Raw genomic sequence first — 20,532 nt, 5'->3', positions numbered from 1 at the left:
TCTATCCTCTATTATATCATCATTTATAAAAAAAAAAGGGCAGCCCGGTGCACGAAGTTCCCGCCATGCGGGGTCCCGAAGAAGGATCCATTGTACCCAGCCTTACCTTGCTTTTTGCAAGAGGTTGTTTTCAGGATTCGAACCCGTGACCTTTTGGTCACATGACAACACTTTACCGTTGCGCCAAGGCTCCCCTTCTATTATATCATCATTTATATTTAAATAAATTTTATCTTATTTTATTATTGCTAACCAAATTTTTTTAGTTTTCCTTTTCTTCGTTTGATGTGCACATTTGTTATAGTTCACATCGCCTAACTGAAGCATTTATTAGTCATTACATGTCTATACTATCTTGAAGGGGAGCCTTGGAGCAACGGTAAAGTTGTTGCCATGTGACCAAAAGGTCACGGGTTCAAATCCTGGAAACAACCTTTTGCAAAAAGCAGGGTAAGGCTGCGTACAATGGATCCTTCCCCGGGACTCCCATGGCAGGAGCTTTGTGCACCGGGCTGCCCTTATACTATCTTAAACGTGTTTCCAAAGTTTTACTTTCTCGCTAATAATTTTATTTTTTATCCCGTCCATCCTTTTATGTCTACACATCCACCTTAACATCCTTATCTCTGTAACTTGAGTCATAACTTAACATTTAACTCCATATAACATAGCAGGTCTAACTGTCGTGTTGTAAAACTTTACTTTAAGTCTTAAAGGTACTAAAATTTATGGTCCATTTCAACCATCTTGCGTTATTCTTTGTAGGACATCTCTGTTAATCCCTCGATCCTTTTGCAAAAATGATCCTAAATACTTAAAGCTCTCACTTACAAACAACTTATCATCTCTTATCTTAACAATTATCTCATTACATTTAATATTGCTAAACTTCAATTTCATGTATTCTGTCTTTACTACTAAGTCTAAAATCTTTCACTTCTAGCATTTCCCGCCAAGATTTAAGATTAACATTTACTCCTTCGCGTATCTCCTCTATCAAAATAATATCATATGCAAATAACTGACACCACGATACCATGACTTCATCCATGATGAGTGTAGAAAGATAGGGGCTTAAAGCTAATCGTTTGAAATCTTCACACTTGTATTACATCCTGATACATATCCTTGATTAGTTCAATATATGCTATGCTAACTTTTTTTTTAGAATTTTCTCTATAATTTCCCTTGAGACTATCATAAACTTTTTTTATCGACGAATATCATGTGTAAATCTTGCTTAAAAGACAGATTATTTAAGTCCTTTGGTGACTGTCATCTACATCATATTTCAAGATCACTTTCTTATAAAAGGCATTTGCTTTAATCTAGTTGTCAACTCTTTGAAGATCGATCTAGTGCATTGTGTCAACATCCACAAGCCGCTACACTAGTATTGTATCTTGATCTTCATCATTGTTAACTGATTTGGTCAGTTCTATTCCTTTTTTTTTTTGGCTTTTGTAATTTTTTTTTCTAGTTTATTAAGTAGCTGAACTTATATAATATTTTTGCAGCATCTTGAGGAAGAGTGTTGAAGTTACTAGATATTGAAGTTGTTACTTATTGGTTGCGTTGTGAATTTAGTCCTAAATACAATGTAATAGTTATTTGTTATCAACAATAATATAATATTTTAACCCTCTCAACTTGACCAATCTACCAATTTGAGCTGGTGAAATGTCTTGGTTTGGATGTTCGTATCAACTCTTGCCTTTCTATGCCTTTTTTGGTAACTTTAGATTAATTGATGCCAAGAGAAATATGTTTTGGAACAAATATACTTTCATCAAAAGCAACATGTGTAAGCAAAGTTTTGATGACATAATTTCTAACTCTCATGTCCTTTGCTCTTTTTTTTGCTCTCATCTTTATTTATCTTTCTTTCCCTTAATTTATTGTTTGTTTGGAAAGTTGATTAATTCAATATGCTATTAAAATCAATTATTATGCTACTGAACTCTCCTTGTTTTCTGTTCCAACTTTTTAGTCTAATCTGGTTTACTTAGGCACATTTAGTTCCATAATATTTAAAGGTTAATATTTATGTACTCCATTGTTAGTAGCTGTCTCTCTTTTGAAACCATTATTCTCTTTATTCTCATGATTCGGATACTTAAAAAAGTTCAAGCCCGACTCTCTTTAGATTTCTTTTTCTGGTTTCAGGCTAAATTTCCTAAAATCCTAGATTTATTTATCAACATGTTACTCCCCGCTGAGTGAGTCTGTCAGAATCATACATATCATGGTGCTTATAATGGAACCATTTCTGATATGGCAGGTGTAAACAATCCTTCGGTTGGATGATAATGATCCCTCTTATCATTAAACTACTAAATTCTATGAGTAGATATTGTGAAATTTCATGTGTTGATAATGTCTTGACTACAAGTAACCTTTTCTTCAGATCAATATTATTTTTTCAATTCGTTTCTTATTTTATCATGCATCCAGATATATTTAGTGATATTTCCTTTATGATCTTAAGCATGAAAGGACTTTCTGTTTTTAATCTGAGGATAATTACTGTCTCTCTATTTCTACCTTATTAGACTGTACCTGCACGGGGAAAGGATCGATACAAAATTCGACAGGCCTTCATTGCTGAACCTGCGAACTCTCTCATTGTTGCGGATTATGAACAGGTTAGGAACTAAATAACTAGTGAAAACATACTCATGACTAACTCGTGCTTATCTTTGTTCAAACAAAATCTGAAGCTGGAGCTTAGGATACTGGCGCACCTTGCTAATTGTACAAGTATGTTGGATGCCTTCAGAGCTGGTGGAGATTTCCATTCTAGAACAGCTACCAATATATATGCACATGTGCGAGACGCTGTTGAAGAAAAAAAAGTACTGCTTGAGTGGCATCCTCAACTGCCAAAATATGAACCTCCGGTCCCATTACTAAAGGTGAGACACCTTGATAAAGAAGCATTTCTTGTTGGATGGACGCTCCAATTAAAAAATGAAAGTATTTATTTTATTTCTAAAAAATCATACAGCCAAGTAAAATAAATTAGTATATGATATAAATTTGAATTTATTTATTATTATTTTGAGTTATTCTATTTCTAACAAGCCTAGATATTCATGATTCATATCAAGTCTTTAGAGGTTGATAAGGCCTATCCATCCTACTGTTGTTCAATCATCTCAATAATGATACATTTTCTGAAGATTATTTTCTCATGAGATTGATGGAAGTCAGCAATCCCTTTTGATATTGTTGGTTGAGGTTCGTGGAATTATCCTCGCATTACTCCAAGTTACATGAGGTTGCTAGTTGAGGCATCTGACCTTGCTCTTGCATCCTTAATTAGCGTTGTGCTAATGTGCTGTCACAGCTCTTCAGTGCTATTTTAAACAGAGGATGCAAGAGCTCTTCACAATTGTAAACAGAGTATGCAAGAGCTCTTCACATGAGTATTTTGTGGAGACCAAGCCTCTCAGCCTGCGGGATTATCTTTGTGCTACAAAGGTTCATTCATATTAGGCGGACACTGGTAATAGAAAAGTGCAACAATTTTATCTTGAGATTTATTTAGGGGTTGATTCAAGAATGTAATAGAAATTGCAAGAATCAGAATTTGAGACTTGGTACAAGAGCATATGTGAATCCAATAAAAGACAAATTGCAGACCTTAATAGAGAGAAGCCTATCAGATACAAAATCAGATATGGACATGTGATAACTTAATTAGTGGATTTGTTGATATCATCCTTGCATGATTATTATTTTTTAAAAATGATAAATGTTAAGAGCTCTGCCCATATTACTTCATAAGTTAGAAAACACTACTTAATTAGTGGATTGAGGAATATGGAAATAAAACAAACTTCCTTCCATTACTACACAGGGGAGTTTTAAGTTTTGCTTGCTATCTTAACTAATGGTAGTAAGTTTTCTGTGTGTTTGGAGCTCTAACCACCTAGGTTCTAGTATCGTCAATTCACTGGTTCAATAATGTCAGCGCAGTAGGTAGGACTATCTTTGAATATATTGCGATTCTTATAGCACTAGGAACAATTTTAACCGAAAAACTCACAGAGAAAATATGCTATTAAATTGAAAAATGTATGACATCCATACCCTCTATAAATCAAACAATAAAGATCAAAGTACCTAACAGGATAGAACAAAATTTTAAAATACTTAAATAACCTTTAAACATTTTAAACTTGGAATTTAAAATTAACCCTAAATTTAACCTTAGTTATTAAACAATATAATTTTCATTGGAGCAAAAGGTGATATTGCTCACCCCAAGCGACCCGTATCGCCGACCCCACAACAACATACAGGCAGGTAAATCACGGGGGACGCTTTGCTCTAGCGGAATGACCCATTATATGGGGGAGGTTAGGTACTCAACGAGGCATTTTGCATAGAACTTGATTTCTAGGCTAGTTATTAGCCTCTTTCTTAGGTTCTCAATTTTGAGTATAAGGAACAATTGCCTCATTTACTTTGATTCATATGGTTTCTCCGTTAGTTTTCCTTGATTTACCTATTGAATATGAGAAACTACTTTATTTTCATCTTTGCTTTATTCTTTGAGAAATTTATTTTCTTTATCACCTACATCTTTAGATGTGTCTTCTAATTAGCAAGGAATAGTTTTTCTTTTTCAAATGAATATAGCTGGGTTTAAGGTTTTAAATGTCAAGCCATTTTGGTCGGCATGGATGAAGATTACTATTCCTCACTATTGGCTCACAAAACATATAGTGACTGTTATTTAAGATAAAAAGAATACTTTATTTAACGAAGAGTGAGACATATTTATATACAAACTAGAGATATGTTTTAAGAAACTACAATTAGGCTAATTATTTAAACTATAATTAGGCTAATTAATAATTAACCTAATTGACAAATATATTTTAACTACGGTTTTTTACTGAATCAAGTAGGTAACTTTGGGAAATGACGAAATCACGTAGGTAAGTTGAAAAATAACGAAATCACGTATGCTGTATCGATTTTAACCCTGTTACAATCGATTCTTTTACCAGTCGAATCATTTTTTTCATCAGCCGTTTTTGATCAAAATCGGCTGATCAGTAATTTCGGGATCTAGAGAGATCTCAGAATTATGTGAAACTAGTTCCTATGTGCTCGTCTAGTTCTTATGATTATATTAATGCCCTCAAACATCAATTTGACCCAATATATTGAGAACAATGATTTTTTGAACATGAAAAATTAATTCATGTTCAAAAAATCATTGCTCTCAATATATTAGGTCAAATTGATGTTTGAGGGCATGAATATAATCATAAGAACTAGACGAACACATAGGAACTGGTTTCATATCAATCATAGATTGTTTGCCCATCAAACGATTTTTTCCAAAATAGATTTTTTTAAAAATCCATCATGAACAGTATTATTTTTTAAAAAATTAATTCGTGTTCAAACGAATAATGTGCTCAATATATTGTGTCAAATTGATGTTTGAGGGCATTTATATAGTCAGAAGAATTAGACGAACACATAGAGATCTAGTTTCATATTATTCCGAGGTCTCTAGGTCCATCAGCCGGTTTCGGCTAATTTTGGCCGAAAACAGCTGATGGACGTAGAGACCTCGGAATGACATGAAATCAATTCCCATGTGTTCGTCTAGTTTTCCTGATTATAAAAATGCCCTCAAATATCAATTCGACCCAATATATTGAGAGCAATAATTTTTAGAACAAGAAAATGTGTTCGAAAAATTAATTCGTATTTAAAAAATCATTGCTCTCAATATATCGGGGTCAAATTGATGTTTGAGGGTATTTTTATAATCAGGAGAACTAGTCAAACATATAGGAATTGATTTCATATTATTCTGAGCTCTTTAGGTCCATTAGCTCGTCCATCAGTTATTTTTGACCGAAATCGGTTGATGGATGAATTTTTCGAAAATTGATTCGACTGGAAAAAATCAGTCAAATCGATTTCCAATGGACTTTTCAAATAGTTTGGAAATTGATTCGACTTATTTTTTTCTAGTCGAATCGATTTTCGAAAACTCCATCCATCAATCAATTTCGGCCAAAATTGGCTGATGGACCTTGACCTCGGAATGACATGAAATCAATTCCTATGCGTTCGTTTAGTTCTTTTGATTAGAAAAATGTTTCAAACATCAATTTGACCCGATATATTGAAAGCAATGATTTTTTAAACCATAGAGTGCTTGGAATCAAGTGAAACCATGTCAAATTGATGAACATAGAGTGCTCGGAATGAAGTGAAACCATATCCTATGAGTTCCTCTGGTTCTCCTGATTATATCTATGCCATCAAATATCAATTTGACATAATATATTGAGAATAATGTTCCGAACACATTTTCAGGTTTAAAAAATTATTGCTTTCAATATATCGGGTCAAATTGATGTTTGAGGGCATTTTATAATCAGGAGAACTAGACAAACGCATAGGAATTGATTTCATGTCATTTCGAGGTCTCTAGGTCCATTAGTCCGTCCATCAACCGGTTTTGGCCGAAATCGGCTGATGGATGGATTTTTCGAAAATCGATTCGACTAGAAAAAAATCAGTCGAATCAATTTCCAAACTGTTTGAAAAATCTATCGGAAATCGATTTGACTGGTTTTCTTTCCAATCGAATCAATTTTCGAAAAATCCATCCATTAGCCGATTTCGGCCAAAACCGGCTGATGGACGGGTTGATGGATCTAGAGACCTCGGAATGACATGAAATCAATTCCTATGTGTTTGTCTAGTTCTCCTAATTATAAAAATGCTCTCAAATATCAATTTGGCCCGATATATTGAGAGCAATGATTTTTAGAACATGAATTAACTAGTTCTCCTGATTATAAAAATGCCCTCAAACATCAATTTGACCCGATATATTGAGAGCAATTATTTTTTGAACATGAATTAATTTTTCAAACACATTTTCTTATTCTAAAAATTATTGCTCTCAATATATCGGGTCAAATTGATATTTGAGGGCATTTTTATAATCAGGAAAACTAGACGAATACATGAGAATTGATTTCATGTTATTCCGAGGTCTCTACGTCCATCAGTCGTTGTAGGCCAAAATTAGCCGAAACCGGCTGATGGACCTATAGACCTCGGAATAATACGAAACTAGGTCTCTATGTGTTCGTCTAATTCTTCTGACTTTATAAATGCTCTCAAACATCAATTTGACACAATATATTGAGCGCAGTATTCGTTTGAACACGAATTAATTTTTTCAAATAATACTGTTCATGATGAATTTTTAAAAAATCTATTTTGGAAAAAATCGTTTGATGGGCAAACGATCTATGATTGATATGAAACCAGTTCCTATGTGTTCGTCTAGTTCTTATGATTATATTCATGTCCTCAAACATCAATTTGACCTAATATATTGAGAGCAATGATTTTTTGAACACGAATTAATTTTTCATGTTCAAAAAATCATTGCTCTCAATATATTGGGTCAAATTGATGTTTGAGGGCATGTATATAATCATAAGAACTAGACGAGCACATAGGAACTGGTTTCATATAATTCTGAGATCTCTAGGTCCTGAAATTGACTGATCAGCCAATTTTGATCGAAATCGGCTGATGAAAAAAATGATTCGACTGGTAAAAGAATCGATTCGACTGGAACAGTAACAGGGTTAAAATCGGTACAGCATACGTGCTTTTGTCATTTTTCAACTTACCTACGTGATTTCGTCATTTCCCAAAGTTACCTACTTGGTTCCGTAAAAAGCCGTTTTAACTAATATATATAGTAACAAATATATATATATATGGTAACTAATATATAGATAATACTCCCCAAGTTGGAATAGATATTAATCATACCCAATTTGTTACAAAGATAATCAACCCGAACCCCATTTAAAGCGTTTGTGAAGATATCCCTAAGTTCACTGTCTTCACATCCTGTAGAAATCAAGCTTTGTTGAATTTTCACACGAATAAAATGACAATCAATTTTAATGTGTTTAGTTTGTTCATGAAACGCAGGATTCGATGCAATATGAAGAGTAGTTTGATTATCACACCACAGTTTAGTTGGTACTGAAATTTTAAGTCTTTAGTCAAGAGTTGATATAGCCACATTATCTCGCATACAGACTGTGCCATATACCTATATCTTGGCTTTGCACTGGATTGTGACATAATGTTTTGGTTCTTACTCTTCCACGAGATTAAATCCCCCCCCCCCCCAAAAAAAAATATAATAACCTGAAGTAGATCTTCTATCCATTTTGGAACATGTTCAATCTGCATCTCAAAAACATTCAATATGAGTGTGCCCTTGATTTTCATATACGATACCAGTCCGGGCGCTCCTTTAAGTAATACAAAATTTGCTCTAATGCTAGCCAATGATGAACGTTTGGAGGTGACATATACTGATTGACAACACTAACTGAATATACAATATCTGAACGAGTTGCGGTAAGATAATTCAACTTCCCAACTGACCTTCGATATCTCTTAGGATATTTAAATAGTTCCCCATCTCTTATGATGTGCATGTTTTAAGTCATTGAAGCACTACAAGGTTTTGCCCCCAATTTTCTTATCTCAGTTAATAAGTCGACGACATATTTTTTTTGTGATAGAAATATACCTTTTTTACTCATAATTTTAACACCTAAGAAATACTTTAGCATCCCCAAATTTTTCGTATGAAATTGAGTATGAATGAAAGATAGAGATAAGATTCTAGTAGTATCACTTGCAGTGACAACAATATCATCCACATATATAACTAATAGAATGATACAAGCTGTTGACTTCTTGTAGAACACAAAATGATTATACTTACTTTTCATCATATCAAATTTTTTAACAACCTGACTAAATTTTTCAAACCAAGCATGAGGTCTCTATTTCAAACCGTACAAAGATTTTCAAAGACGACAAACTTGCCTTGACTCCTCTTGAGTAACAAAATCAAGAGTTTGCTCCATATACACCTCCTGAAGATCACCATGAAGAAAAATATTTTTGATATCTAGTTAATGTAAAGGCCAATGATGAGTAGTGACCATTGAAATAAACAATCGAATAGATGCCAACTTTGCAATAGGAGAAAAAGTGTCACAATAATCCACCCCATAGCTCTGAGCATAGCATTTAGCGACAAGACGAGCTTTTAATGACCCATTCAGATTGATTTTAACTATGAATATCCATTTACATCCAATGACTCGTTTCCCTAAGGTAGATCGACCAAGTCCCAAGTACCATTATCATCTAAAGAATTTATCTCCTCTATCATTGCATCTTTCCAACTAGAGATATGACCTCACGTCTTAGGAATAGAGATAGAGTCAAGTGAAGCAATAAAAGAACAAGAGGAAGAGACAAGCTGTTATAAGAAACAAAAGTAGGATAAGTACACTGGCGTTTATCTTTGCGTAACACAATAGGAAGATCATCGCTCATACTGGATCTGATGATGAAATAGTAGGTATATGATATGAATCTAGAGGGTGACGTCTGGAGTAGACTTGAATAATAGGAGGCTTGATAGGAGCCGGTTCCGGGATGGATGCGGAGGATGTGATAGAATATAACAGCAAATCATAATTCTCCTTTTGACAAGTCAGAATAGGTAAGGACGGGAAATAAGATATCTTCCATGAAGGTAACATCAATTTAGACAAGATATTTGTTAATATTGGAACAATAATATCTATAACTTTTTGAAGATGAGAATAAAAGGAAGATACACTTTAAAGACTTGAGATCTAATTTAGTGACATGTGGACGAACATTCCGAACAAAATAAGTGCTACCAAATATCCTAGGGTTAATAGGAAATAATGACTTATTGGGAAAACAAATTTTATAAGGGATCTCACTATGACGAACAGAGGATGACATGCGGTTAATGAGAAAATATGTTGTAGAATTTGCATCAACTCAAAAAGGTTTGGGAATATTTATTTGAAATAAAAGAGTCCATACAGTTTCAAGATGTTTATTTTTATGTTTAGCCATACCATTTTGGGATGGAGTGCCAACACAAGAGGTTTCATGAAGTATGCCATTTTGACCCATGCGATTGGAATAAACTAGACATACACTCCTTAGCATTATCACTTCGCAAAGTACGGATGGATATTTTGAATTGAGTTTTAATCTCAGTATAAAAGACACAAAACAAAGAAAATAATTCAGAACGATTTTTCATTAAATATAACTAAATTATACGAGAATAATCATCCACAAAAATAACAAAATACGTAAAATTAGGTTTAGATAAAATAGGACAAGGACCATGAACTAATTTAAAAGGAATAGTAACACGTTTATTTACTCTAGGATTCGAATTAAGATGGTGATGTTTTGCAAACTCACATGACTCACAATTTAATGAAGACATTGTGGATAGAGTTTTTTTAGCAGAGGGAGAGATGGATGGATGTCCCAAGCTATTATGAGCCTCGAAAGGAGAAGTCACACTTGAGCAAGCCAAAGAATTTGGGAGCGATGTGTCAAGAATATAGAGGTCTTCATACTCATGTCCTTTATCAATAATTTTTTTCGTCAAAAGATCTTGAAATAAGCAATAATTAGGAAAAATGTGATGCAACAGTTGGGATTACGAGTTAGTTGACTAACTGAGAGCAAATTAAAAGATAAATTAGGTAAATGTAAGATAGAGGATAAAGGAAACAAAGGGGTAGGATTGATAATGTTAGACCCACGAACACAAGATGGAGACCTATCAACTAAAGTAACGGTATGAGTATTAGTTTTGGATTGAAAAGTAGAAAAGAGACTAGAGTTGCTTGTCATATGATCCGTGGCACCAGATTCAATGACCCATTTGGAGTGTGAAGAAAGAAGACATGCGTTTTGTTTACCTGAATTAGCAATAGCAGTTACAGAGGGAGATGACATGAGTGATTCCTGATATTTTGAGAATTTGGTAAATTCATCTGCAGAAATAAGGATTGATTTATCAGAGACATTATTAGTGAACACAATATGGGCAAGTGTTTTTGTTGATTTTTATAGTGAAGCTTTCTACACTCAAACTTTGTATGACCTGACTTACGATAATAATTACACACAGTTCCACCAAAATTCAAGTTTGAAAGTCTTGAGAGCCTCTTCCTTTGCTTCCATTGTGACTAGTTGATCTTTTAGGCACATAATTAATATTGCAACTTACCAAGGCACCACTAAGCGGAACAGATGTAGTACTTTCTGTACAGAGAATGCGATTAAATACATCTTGTAGAGAAGTGACCTTAGAATCAAAGAGAACTTGTGACTTAACAGACTCAAAGTCAGGAGATAGCCTAGCAAGGAAGCTCATGACATCCATATGCTCTCGTTAGAATTGTTGAACCTTCTCATATATCTTTTTGAACGCCATAGAATAATTGATCAGAGGCCAATCTTGTTTTTCCACACGGTAAAAGGCTTTGCAAATCTCATACATGTGGGAGAGATTCCCTTTTCTAAAGTATTAAAATTTCAAATAATCCATCAGTTCTTTAACTTGATTGATCGAACCAATTATCTCACTATCAATACAATTTTGAATATGAAGGAATTAGCGAGCATCCTCTCTAAGCCATGTTTGTTTTGTATCTATCGTTAGGAGGATCATCAGTCAAATGTCCATCTTTATCAATACTTCGTAGATAAAGACAAACAATCTTACTCTAATCTAAATAGTTCGAACCATTTAACTTATGACCCGTGGTCTTAGACATTACAGGAACTACATCCGTCACAATAGAAGACTTATTCTTAGCCATAAGCTTTTATCCCACAGGAGAAGGATGATCAACCAAAACGCAGCGACAGTGGGAAGAGAAAACGCAGCAACAGGGGATGGAGTGTTTGGGAAGAAGCAGAAACAGAAGATTTCTGAAAATGTGAAAGAGCAACTATCTTCTGCTAAAGAAGAGGTTGAAAATAAAACGTGCACGGCTTAATATGGAAGACAGAAGCAGAAAATAAAATGGAGACAGAAGCAGAAAACTAATTTGGTGAAAGATGAGCTTACGGCTAATCCAAACAGCAGAAAACGCATGCAGTATGCATCTGCATCTGTTTCATTGGAACCAACAAGTATGAGAAAGGATCTCTAGCTTGTGCCAGAAAGAGAAAACGCAGCAAGGAGAAGAGAAAACACAGCAACAGGAGAAGAGACGTGCACGGAAGAACTGGGCAAAAGCAAAAACAAAAGCAAAAGGTGAGACCATGCAGCCGGAAGAACTGGGCAGAGAAAGTGAGGTAGATAAAAAATATTAAAAAGGGCAGTCCGGTGCACGAAGCTCCCACCATGTGGGGTCCCGGGGAAGGATCCATTGTACACAGTCTTACCCTGCTTTTTGCAAGAGGCTATTTCCAGTATTCGAATCCGTGACCTTTTGGTCACATGACAACAACTTTACCGTTGCGTCAAGACTCCCCTTCATAAAAAATATTAAAGAAGCTTGATAATCAAATAAGAACCTGCTGTTTTATGTCTGTTGTCAATGCATCCTCCTCGCTGCCCCTACTGTTTCCTCTTCCTAAATTAGTGAACCCCATTGACGTGTGGTTTAGAATAGTGTTGGTATGTTTCTACAACCAATTCTATCAATCTTGGTAATAATTAATAATGCTCACTCATATGAGAGAATTGATCTATTACTTTGTTCTGCCCAACTAGTCTCAAACTGTTTAGTTCATCTATTTAACCTTATAAAGTAGGTGTATTGGTTCACAATTTAATGTGTTTTACTTGTGATGGTCTCACTTAATGCTTAGGTCCTCGTCAAGATCCAAAGTCTAGTCCATAATTCATAATCATCCTTAAATTAACATGTAATGCCTAGTGGTCCTTCCATCTTAATACATGCATTTCTTTTCAAATACATCATCAAACCTACAATAAAGTTTGATGTATTACCAATTTTAACAAACGTTTTAGATGAACTTTCTTTTCTTATTAACTTTATTGTCCCAATCATTAGCCCAAATATGTTTAATCTAAGTTATGGTGAGTTGCTAATCAAAGCTTATAAATCTCCTTTAATATGGTTATCAAGTGCGACTACTACACTAGAATGCCATACAATCTCTTGGAACCAGAGAGCAGTAACTTTTACACTCTCGTGGGGTATGCTGCAACTATTGAAGACGTTAGCTAAAATTGTGCATTTGGCTCCATAACAAATATAGTTTTTCTATGTTAGTTCAATTGCTTATTTATTTTGAGTTTTTCTGTTAGGATGCTAATTATTTTCAGATTGACTATTGAGCTATTGATTATAACTTAGCGGAGCATAAAGTTAAATTTCTTATGATATTATGCAGAACCATTAGATTGTGCAGGGTAAAAGATCCCATATAACTGCAGCCCAGATCCTCTGGACCGCTTTTTGCGGTCCAGGGGATGGTCCCTTGATATGGATTGATGGGGATGAATGATCCCCACCTATTTTGTGAATGAGGACCATTCATTTCACCAATCCATGCCAAGGGACCATCCCCTGGACCGCAAAAAGCGGTCCAGAGGATTTGCCCTCATATAACTGTCTCCTTACATTGATTATAGGATGTATTTGCTGCTGAAAGGAAGAGGGCTAAGTTGCTTAATTTCTCTATTGCGTATGGCAAAACTCCTCTTGGAATTTCTCATGATTGGAAGGTAATATCTGAGTAGTGTGAATAGCCATTTTATTTTGGTTGATTACCTAATTTGATCATCTATGAAGCATTTGTCCCTGTATTACTTTGTGAATAGATTCCCATTAGGGAAGCTGAAGAGACAATCAATTTGTGGTACAAAGGGAGGGAAGAGGTTTTACATTGGCAAAATCAACAAAAAATGGAAGCTAGAAATAACAAATTTGTCAAGACATTACTTGGGCGATCACGCCATTTTCCTTCTTTGGTGAATGCTGGAAATGCTCAGAGGGCTCACATTGATCGAATGGCTATTAATACTCCAGTTCAGGTATTTTTCCCTATCTTAGTGTTTAGTATATCCTTGGATGATTTATAAGGTAGAAGGATATCGAAACCTTTATCCTTTTCTTGGAAATTTTCTCGTAGAAACAACTGATTGGTTTTGCCCTGTATCATTTCCTAAATGTTAGGGAGATTAATATACTGATAAAAGTGGCTTGAATTGACATCAAGGTGAATCCTTACAGATGTACCATTTGTGAGGAAAAAATGCTCCATTTTTGAAGTACTGGACAATTTAATATTTCATAGTTATCACCTCTTGAAATGGAATTTTATTTTATGTGGGCTCAAGAACTTTCGACAAGGGCGATATCTTACTGTTAGTTTCTTCCAAAGGACTATAAAACCGTTGATTAAGATGGCAAAAGTAGTGTCAAAATGATAAAAATGTTTATTGATGGAATATTCATTTACAATATCCATTACTAGTGTTGTAAATGTGACGGTAAGCGGTGGCGGAGCGGTCAATGACCGCCTATCGCCTAGGCGGTTGATTTATTTATTTTTAACACTTTTTTATAAATAATAATATAAATAGTCATCATTTTTTATGTAATATATATAATTAAGTGATGTATATGTATAAATAAGCTTCATACAATACAATACAATTTATATAGGTACAAATAAATATATAAATGCAACTAACAATATAATTAATAAAGATTCATCACCATATTAATATTAAAAAAGTAATATCATTACTTTTACCAAAAGTCTAAGTTTAAAATTCAAAGTTTCAATTCAATACGATAACAAACCAACAAGGACTAGATTAAATATAACTAATCTTCTAAATCCTCTCCACATGCATCATCAACTCCATTCGTAATTTGATCATCGAACTCAAAATCAACATCTTCATTCTCCTTCTCTGATGTATCTAAATCCTTATCAAGTTCTCTAATAGGGATCTTCCTTGTACTCTTCCTTGGTTGTAGTACTTCATTCGCTCCCGAGGCCTCCGCCATCATTCTCCAAGTAAGTTTCGAACCCCGTTCGACCTCATCTTCATTACCACCATCAACAAGCCAACCTTGAGCTTTACTAGCATGAGAGGATAGAAGCAAATATCTACCTATTTCTCTTTTACTCTTCTTTATAAGATTGACGTTGAATTTGACATATACAAGTTCATTCAATCTTGATATCTCGAGTTTGTTCCTCTTCTTAGTATGTATTTAAACAATTAGAAAATTATTAAAAATTAATAAAATGCAAGGATAAATAACATAATTTATGAATACTACTTACTCCTTCAAATTGAGTCTAATTTTTTCATACCCAGATGAACTACTTGTCAAAGAAAGAAATTTCATTGCTTTTTTTTTTGTATGTTTGAAGTGTCACCACCATAATTGGACCACCATCCAACTTTAAAAAAGTAAAGAGGCAAAAAAAAAAAAAAAAAATAATAAACCAAAAAATAGGTAAAAGAGACATGCATGTTAGTGAATAGAAATAAAGGAAAGAGATGTATCCGAATTAAAGTCATGGTACGCATCCACCTTCTCATATGTTGCGACCGCCATTTTTCTTCCAAAGTTTTCGGATTTACTCAGTTACTTCAACAATTCATCGTTAGAAATGGTGGATTGCATGATCTCGTCAATGAGAAAAATTCTCTAAACACAATTCAAGAACTTATTCATAACATTAGTGCCATTTTGTATGCTTGGATCTTCGAATTAAAAAACCAGATTCAACAAGTAAGCGGCACGATACAAAGGACTATCAAGTCTATCTTTAGATTTCTCATCAATAATCTTCAAAATAGGGGTGACATTTTCTTCCTTTGTGAATGTCTTTCTAATTTCTTCCCTGACTTGTTTAAGTGCACCAAATACAAAGGCCGTTGAAGGTTTTTTGTCACCGTCAATAAGGCGTAAAACTTTCACTAAAGGGGTGAAAACATTCAAATCCAAAGAAACACCATTCCAAAAAGAGATATTGGTTACGTTGCCTCTTTCCCCTTCACACTACTTAATTTTGTTTTGCTCCACTTGATGTAAACATAAGTCTCAATTGATATTTCTTGTTTTGAGACTTTCTAAGGTCAAAAATGAAGTAGCAAATCTAATCACCTTGGACTTCACAATATCCCTCTTCTTGGTATATTTCCTTATAATAACCAAAGTTCTATGATGTGCATAGATGAATATTGATAGGCCCTTTGCTTTCATAAGCATACCGTTAAACTTGGATAGCTTTCTATTTGCTTCAAGTATGAGGTTGATTGTATGAGTCACACAAGAGGTTAAAAAATTTGAGGTTGTGTAACATTCAACAATTCCACCGTCGTTATATTGTTTGTCGCATTGTCCATCACTACTTGAACAACATGTTGAGAACCAATTTCATTAATGTATTTTTCCACAAACTCGAAGATGTAAGCCCTGGTGTGTGCCTCCATGGATTCTTCAATAGAACCAAGAAAGTGCCTAATTTGCAATTAACATATAAATTCATAATGCTTCTCCTCTTGCGATCCGTCCATGCATCGGTCATAATTGAATATTCATTTTTCATCCATTATACTTTATGCTTTTTTAGAAATAATTTGGTCCTCTCAACTTCTTGCTTTAAAAGTGTCTCTCTTAGAAAATATTGACTTGGAGGTTTGTAGCCTGAGTCGAATGAGTCGAATTGGCCAACCGTCTCTACAAATTGTCTAAATCTTTGATTGTAAATTGCATAAAAAGGAACCCTCGCCTCATAAACCCATCTTGCAAGGTACTCATGCACACCATTTGTAAACTTTAACCTCAATACATCATTTATGTTTTGTTGTCTTGCCTTTGTTGGGCCGATTGCGGATGCCCATTTATTAATAAGCCTGAGGTGCTTTGACTTCTTTTTAGAAAAATCTCCCTCTACTTGACAATCATCATCGTCTACTTCAGCATCTATATTTACTTCCGCCCTTTCTTAGCATTTATCCTATCTTAACAATTTATATGCCTACTACTACTAAATTTAAATTCTATATATTCTACCTTTATTAAGTCTAAAACCTTTTACTTCCAGTGTTTCCAACCAAGATTCAAGCTTATCATTTACTCTTTCACATGTCTCATCGATGAACGCAAGGTTAGGGATGTAAATGAACCAAACGGTTCGCGAGTTATTCGAAGCTCGGTTCGATAAAAAGCTTGTTCGAGTTCGTTCGTTTATCTTATTGAGCCGAGCTCGAGCTCGACAGTTTTATCAAGCCGAGCTCGAGCTTAAGGATATTTGGCTCGTGAGCTCGCAAACATGTTCGTTTGTAGTCTCACGAGCCAAAAAACGAGCTCTAAAAAGAGTCAAAAAACAAGTTCTAAAACGAACCTTAAAACGAGCCAAAAAAATGAGCTCTAAAATAAGCCCGAAAACGAGCCCGAGCTCGCTTAACGAATTAGGCTCGTTAACTATGATAATCGAGCTAATAACGAGCTGAGCTCGTACTGTTCGCAAGCTTGATAATTCCAAAACGAGCCGAGCTCGAGCCTTGTAATAAAAGTTCGATTCGAGCTCGAGCCGAGCTCGAGGCTGAATATAACTTAAACGAGCCGAGCTCGAGCCTAATACTGTTCGGCTCGATTCGGTTCGTTTACATCCCTATGCAAGGTCATCTGCAAACAAAATGCACCTTGGTAACGTGTCTAGTGAGTTCATTCATGACTAATGTAAACAAAATATGAATTTAAAGTTAATCTTTGATATAACCTTATCTTTATATTTCAAAGTAATGAGTGAAGCCAACAATATGCTTGTGTCTACAACTTGATACAAAAAAAAAGGAAAAAGAAACATCTATAAAATAGCTTAAGCGAGAGAGAGAAAAATAAGGATCTCACCTAAATAAGATTCATTAAAGATGAATCCAATAGCATACCTAATGAAGGATGAGGAAATAAAGAAGCAATGGAATAAATATTTTCATTAACTTTTAATGAAGGTTTAGTAACCAACTTAGCTTAAAAAATTTAAGTAGGTAAAAAAATATATGAAAAATTAAATTTTTATTAGAAAATTTAAAATTCACATTAAATGAGATATAAAATAGAAAAATGATTGGATTAGATGATATTTTAATTTAACATGATGTTGAAAATAATAAAAAGTTGATTAGTGGAGGATAAGTACTCTATTCCCTTATATAAAAATAAAGAAGACATACAAATATTGTGCGAATTATAGAAGCATCAAAAGTTGATTATTGGAGGATAAGTACTCTATTCCTTTATTAATTATTCAATAATGAGTCATATGATGAAATTTTGGGAAAGTGTGATGGAAAAAAGACTAAGGAGATCAAAATGATAGAAAATCAATTTGGATTTATATTTGAAAGGTCAACAATAGAAGTTATATATCTTCTTTTACAAGTGATTGAAAAGTTTCTCGAAAAGAAGTAAGTTTTACAAATGATAACTGTTGATCTAAAAAAAACTAATGATGGAGCGGAATTTATTGTAGAATTCTATAAAAGTATTAGCGTAACATATATTGGAATAATTAATAATATACATGAGGATTTAATAATATAAAATTAGATATGAATATGTATTCTTGTTGCACTAACATCAAAATGAATAATATTATTATACTATTAAATGAATATTATATTACTTTTTATATATATGTATATTAAACTTATTTTAAATAAACTATAATTCATTTAACATATTGTATAATTTTTTATTTCAATTTTTAGTCAGCTATGATTCTTAATATGAAAATTCACCTAAGTAATTTATAATGTGAACCTCCTTTTAACAACTATGAGTTCATAGATTCTTGAACTAATCAACCTAGGATACATCAAAGACCTAAGTGACTTTAACGAAATCATTTTAACCAAGGTGCAATTAAAATTGAATCATTGACGTTAAAGTAGTAGTAATAGTATAGGTGCAATTACTTCATTCAAACTGGTACTATAATCCATGGTTTAAAGTGTCGTGCCCAGACGGTTGAAATGGGCGAAACATCTCATTCCGCTTGACATCTGACACTGGCACCAGACCCATGACAGTTGCGACGTGTTGCGCGACCCCGTGGTCGCAGCGAAGGGGTTGCTCGACCCCGCAATAGCAGCGAAGGGGTCGCATAACCCTTTCGCTATCGTCGCGGAGGCGTCGCGCCACCCTGCGACCGCTGTAGAGGGGTCGCACGACCATCGTAGTCACGTCGGAGGAGTCACCCGATCCCTGCGACCATGGCTGAGGAGTCACGCAACCCCGCAATAACACCGAAGTTGTGCGAGCTTGGGAGTGGTGTCGGATTTCGGATTTTTTTAAATTAAACTTAGGTTAATTATTTTATTCAACTTCTAGCTATGATGGAAATAATCTAAAGAGTCTTTATTAAATTCTAATAAAATTATCTAATTAATTTTATATTTCATTTATTTTAATTTAAAAATTATAATAAAATTTTTATTTATTTATTTATCTATTTTCATATCTTTTCCTTTTTTTTAAAGATTATTTTTATATATCTATTTTTTATTTTTAAAAATATTTATGTTAAATATTTTTTTAATTAATATATTATATATTTAAAAAGAAAGTGAGCCTTAGCGCAACGGTAAAGTTATTGCTTTATGACCAAAAGGTCATGAGTTCGAATCTTGGAAACAACCTCTTGCAAAAAGCAGAGTAAGGCTGCGTACAATGGATCCTTCCTCGGGATCCCGTATAACGGGAGCTTCGTGCATCGGGTTGTTTTTTTTTTTTATATTTTATATTTAAAAAATACCGAAACTATATTGGCACAGCATGATACAATACCGAAATTGTATCGTTCCGATCCAGGACTGAAACCTCGGTACGGGCCGAAATTTTAATCCTTGCTATATTACATTCACTTTGCCAGTGGTTCAAGCATTACTTTTGCCTATTCTCTTAGTCATCCTTTTGATTCATGATCCTTAAGTCACTTAGTCTAAGTTAATTGTGATATTTAAATTTTTTTATTATGAACTAAATACACATGTTTTTTACTTATGAAATTTTATGTAATGATAGATTCTTTAGTGTGCTTCACAAAGCATCATCCATGAAATCATATGTGCTTGTTACCTCTTAAAGGAATGTGTTGATGAATCAATATTTTACTTAATATAAGGTATTTTGTTATATAAATCCGTCAATGCCAATCCCAAGCTTGGATAAAAAAGGACAAGGGTTGCGTGTTAGATTGTCTGTAGCGTTGACTTTTAGACAAATGTTTAGTGAATGGATCCATCAAACTATTGTGCTAATGTTAGATCCTTCGCTGGAAGGAACTCGTTGTAGGGTCCAACTGTAAAGTCTTGATAAGGCTTGCTATGTCTCTATAAGAACTTTGATGTAGTGTTAAATATTTAAGAGTTTTCACACCATATATTGGATAAGAATAAATATAATAGGAAAATTAATTGTCTAAGATTTGAAATATGAAACCTAGTAACACTTATTAGTAAAGTAATGGAGTTAGTAGACATGATGATTATGAGAAAAATTAACATTTTATGTGTACAAGAGACAAAATGGGTAGAAGAGAAGGCAAAGATCATAAAGAATTTGAGTT

General features: G+C 33.9%; 1 protein-coding gene across 3 annotated transcripts in view; it reads left to right on the top strand.

Moving 5' to 3' along the window:
* The window catches only part of LOC121981408 (DNA polymerase I A, chloroplastic-like), a 60,884-nt gene that overhangs the window by 29,877 nt on the left and 10,475 nt on the right, over positions 1-20,532 (top strand). For all 3 annotated transcript variants that reach the window (XM_042533902.1, XM_042533901.1, XM_042533903.1), the window contains 4 exons: positions 2,553-2,645; positions 2,721-2,915; positions 13,562-13,654; positions 13,751-13,963. In XM_042533902.1, the coding sequence (XP_042389836.1) occupies positions 2,553-2,645; positions 2,721-2,915; positions 13,562-13,654; positions 13,751-13,963 (594 nt within the window). The remainder of the gene's footprint in view (positions 1-2,552; positions 2,646-2,720; positions 2,916-13,561; positions 13,655-13,750; positions 13,964-20,532) is intronic.

The sequence above is a fragment of the Zingiber officinale genome, chromosome 5A (assembly GCF_018446385.1).
Source record: "Zingiber officinale cultivar Zhangliang chromosome 5A, Zo_v1.1, whole genome shotgun sequence".
NCBI lineage: Eukaryota > Viridiplantae > Streptophyta > Magnoliopsida > Zingiberales > Zingiberaceae > Zingiber > Zingiber officinale.
This window is presented reverse-complemented; position numbering and strand designations above follow the sequence as displayed.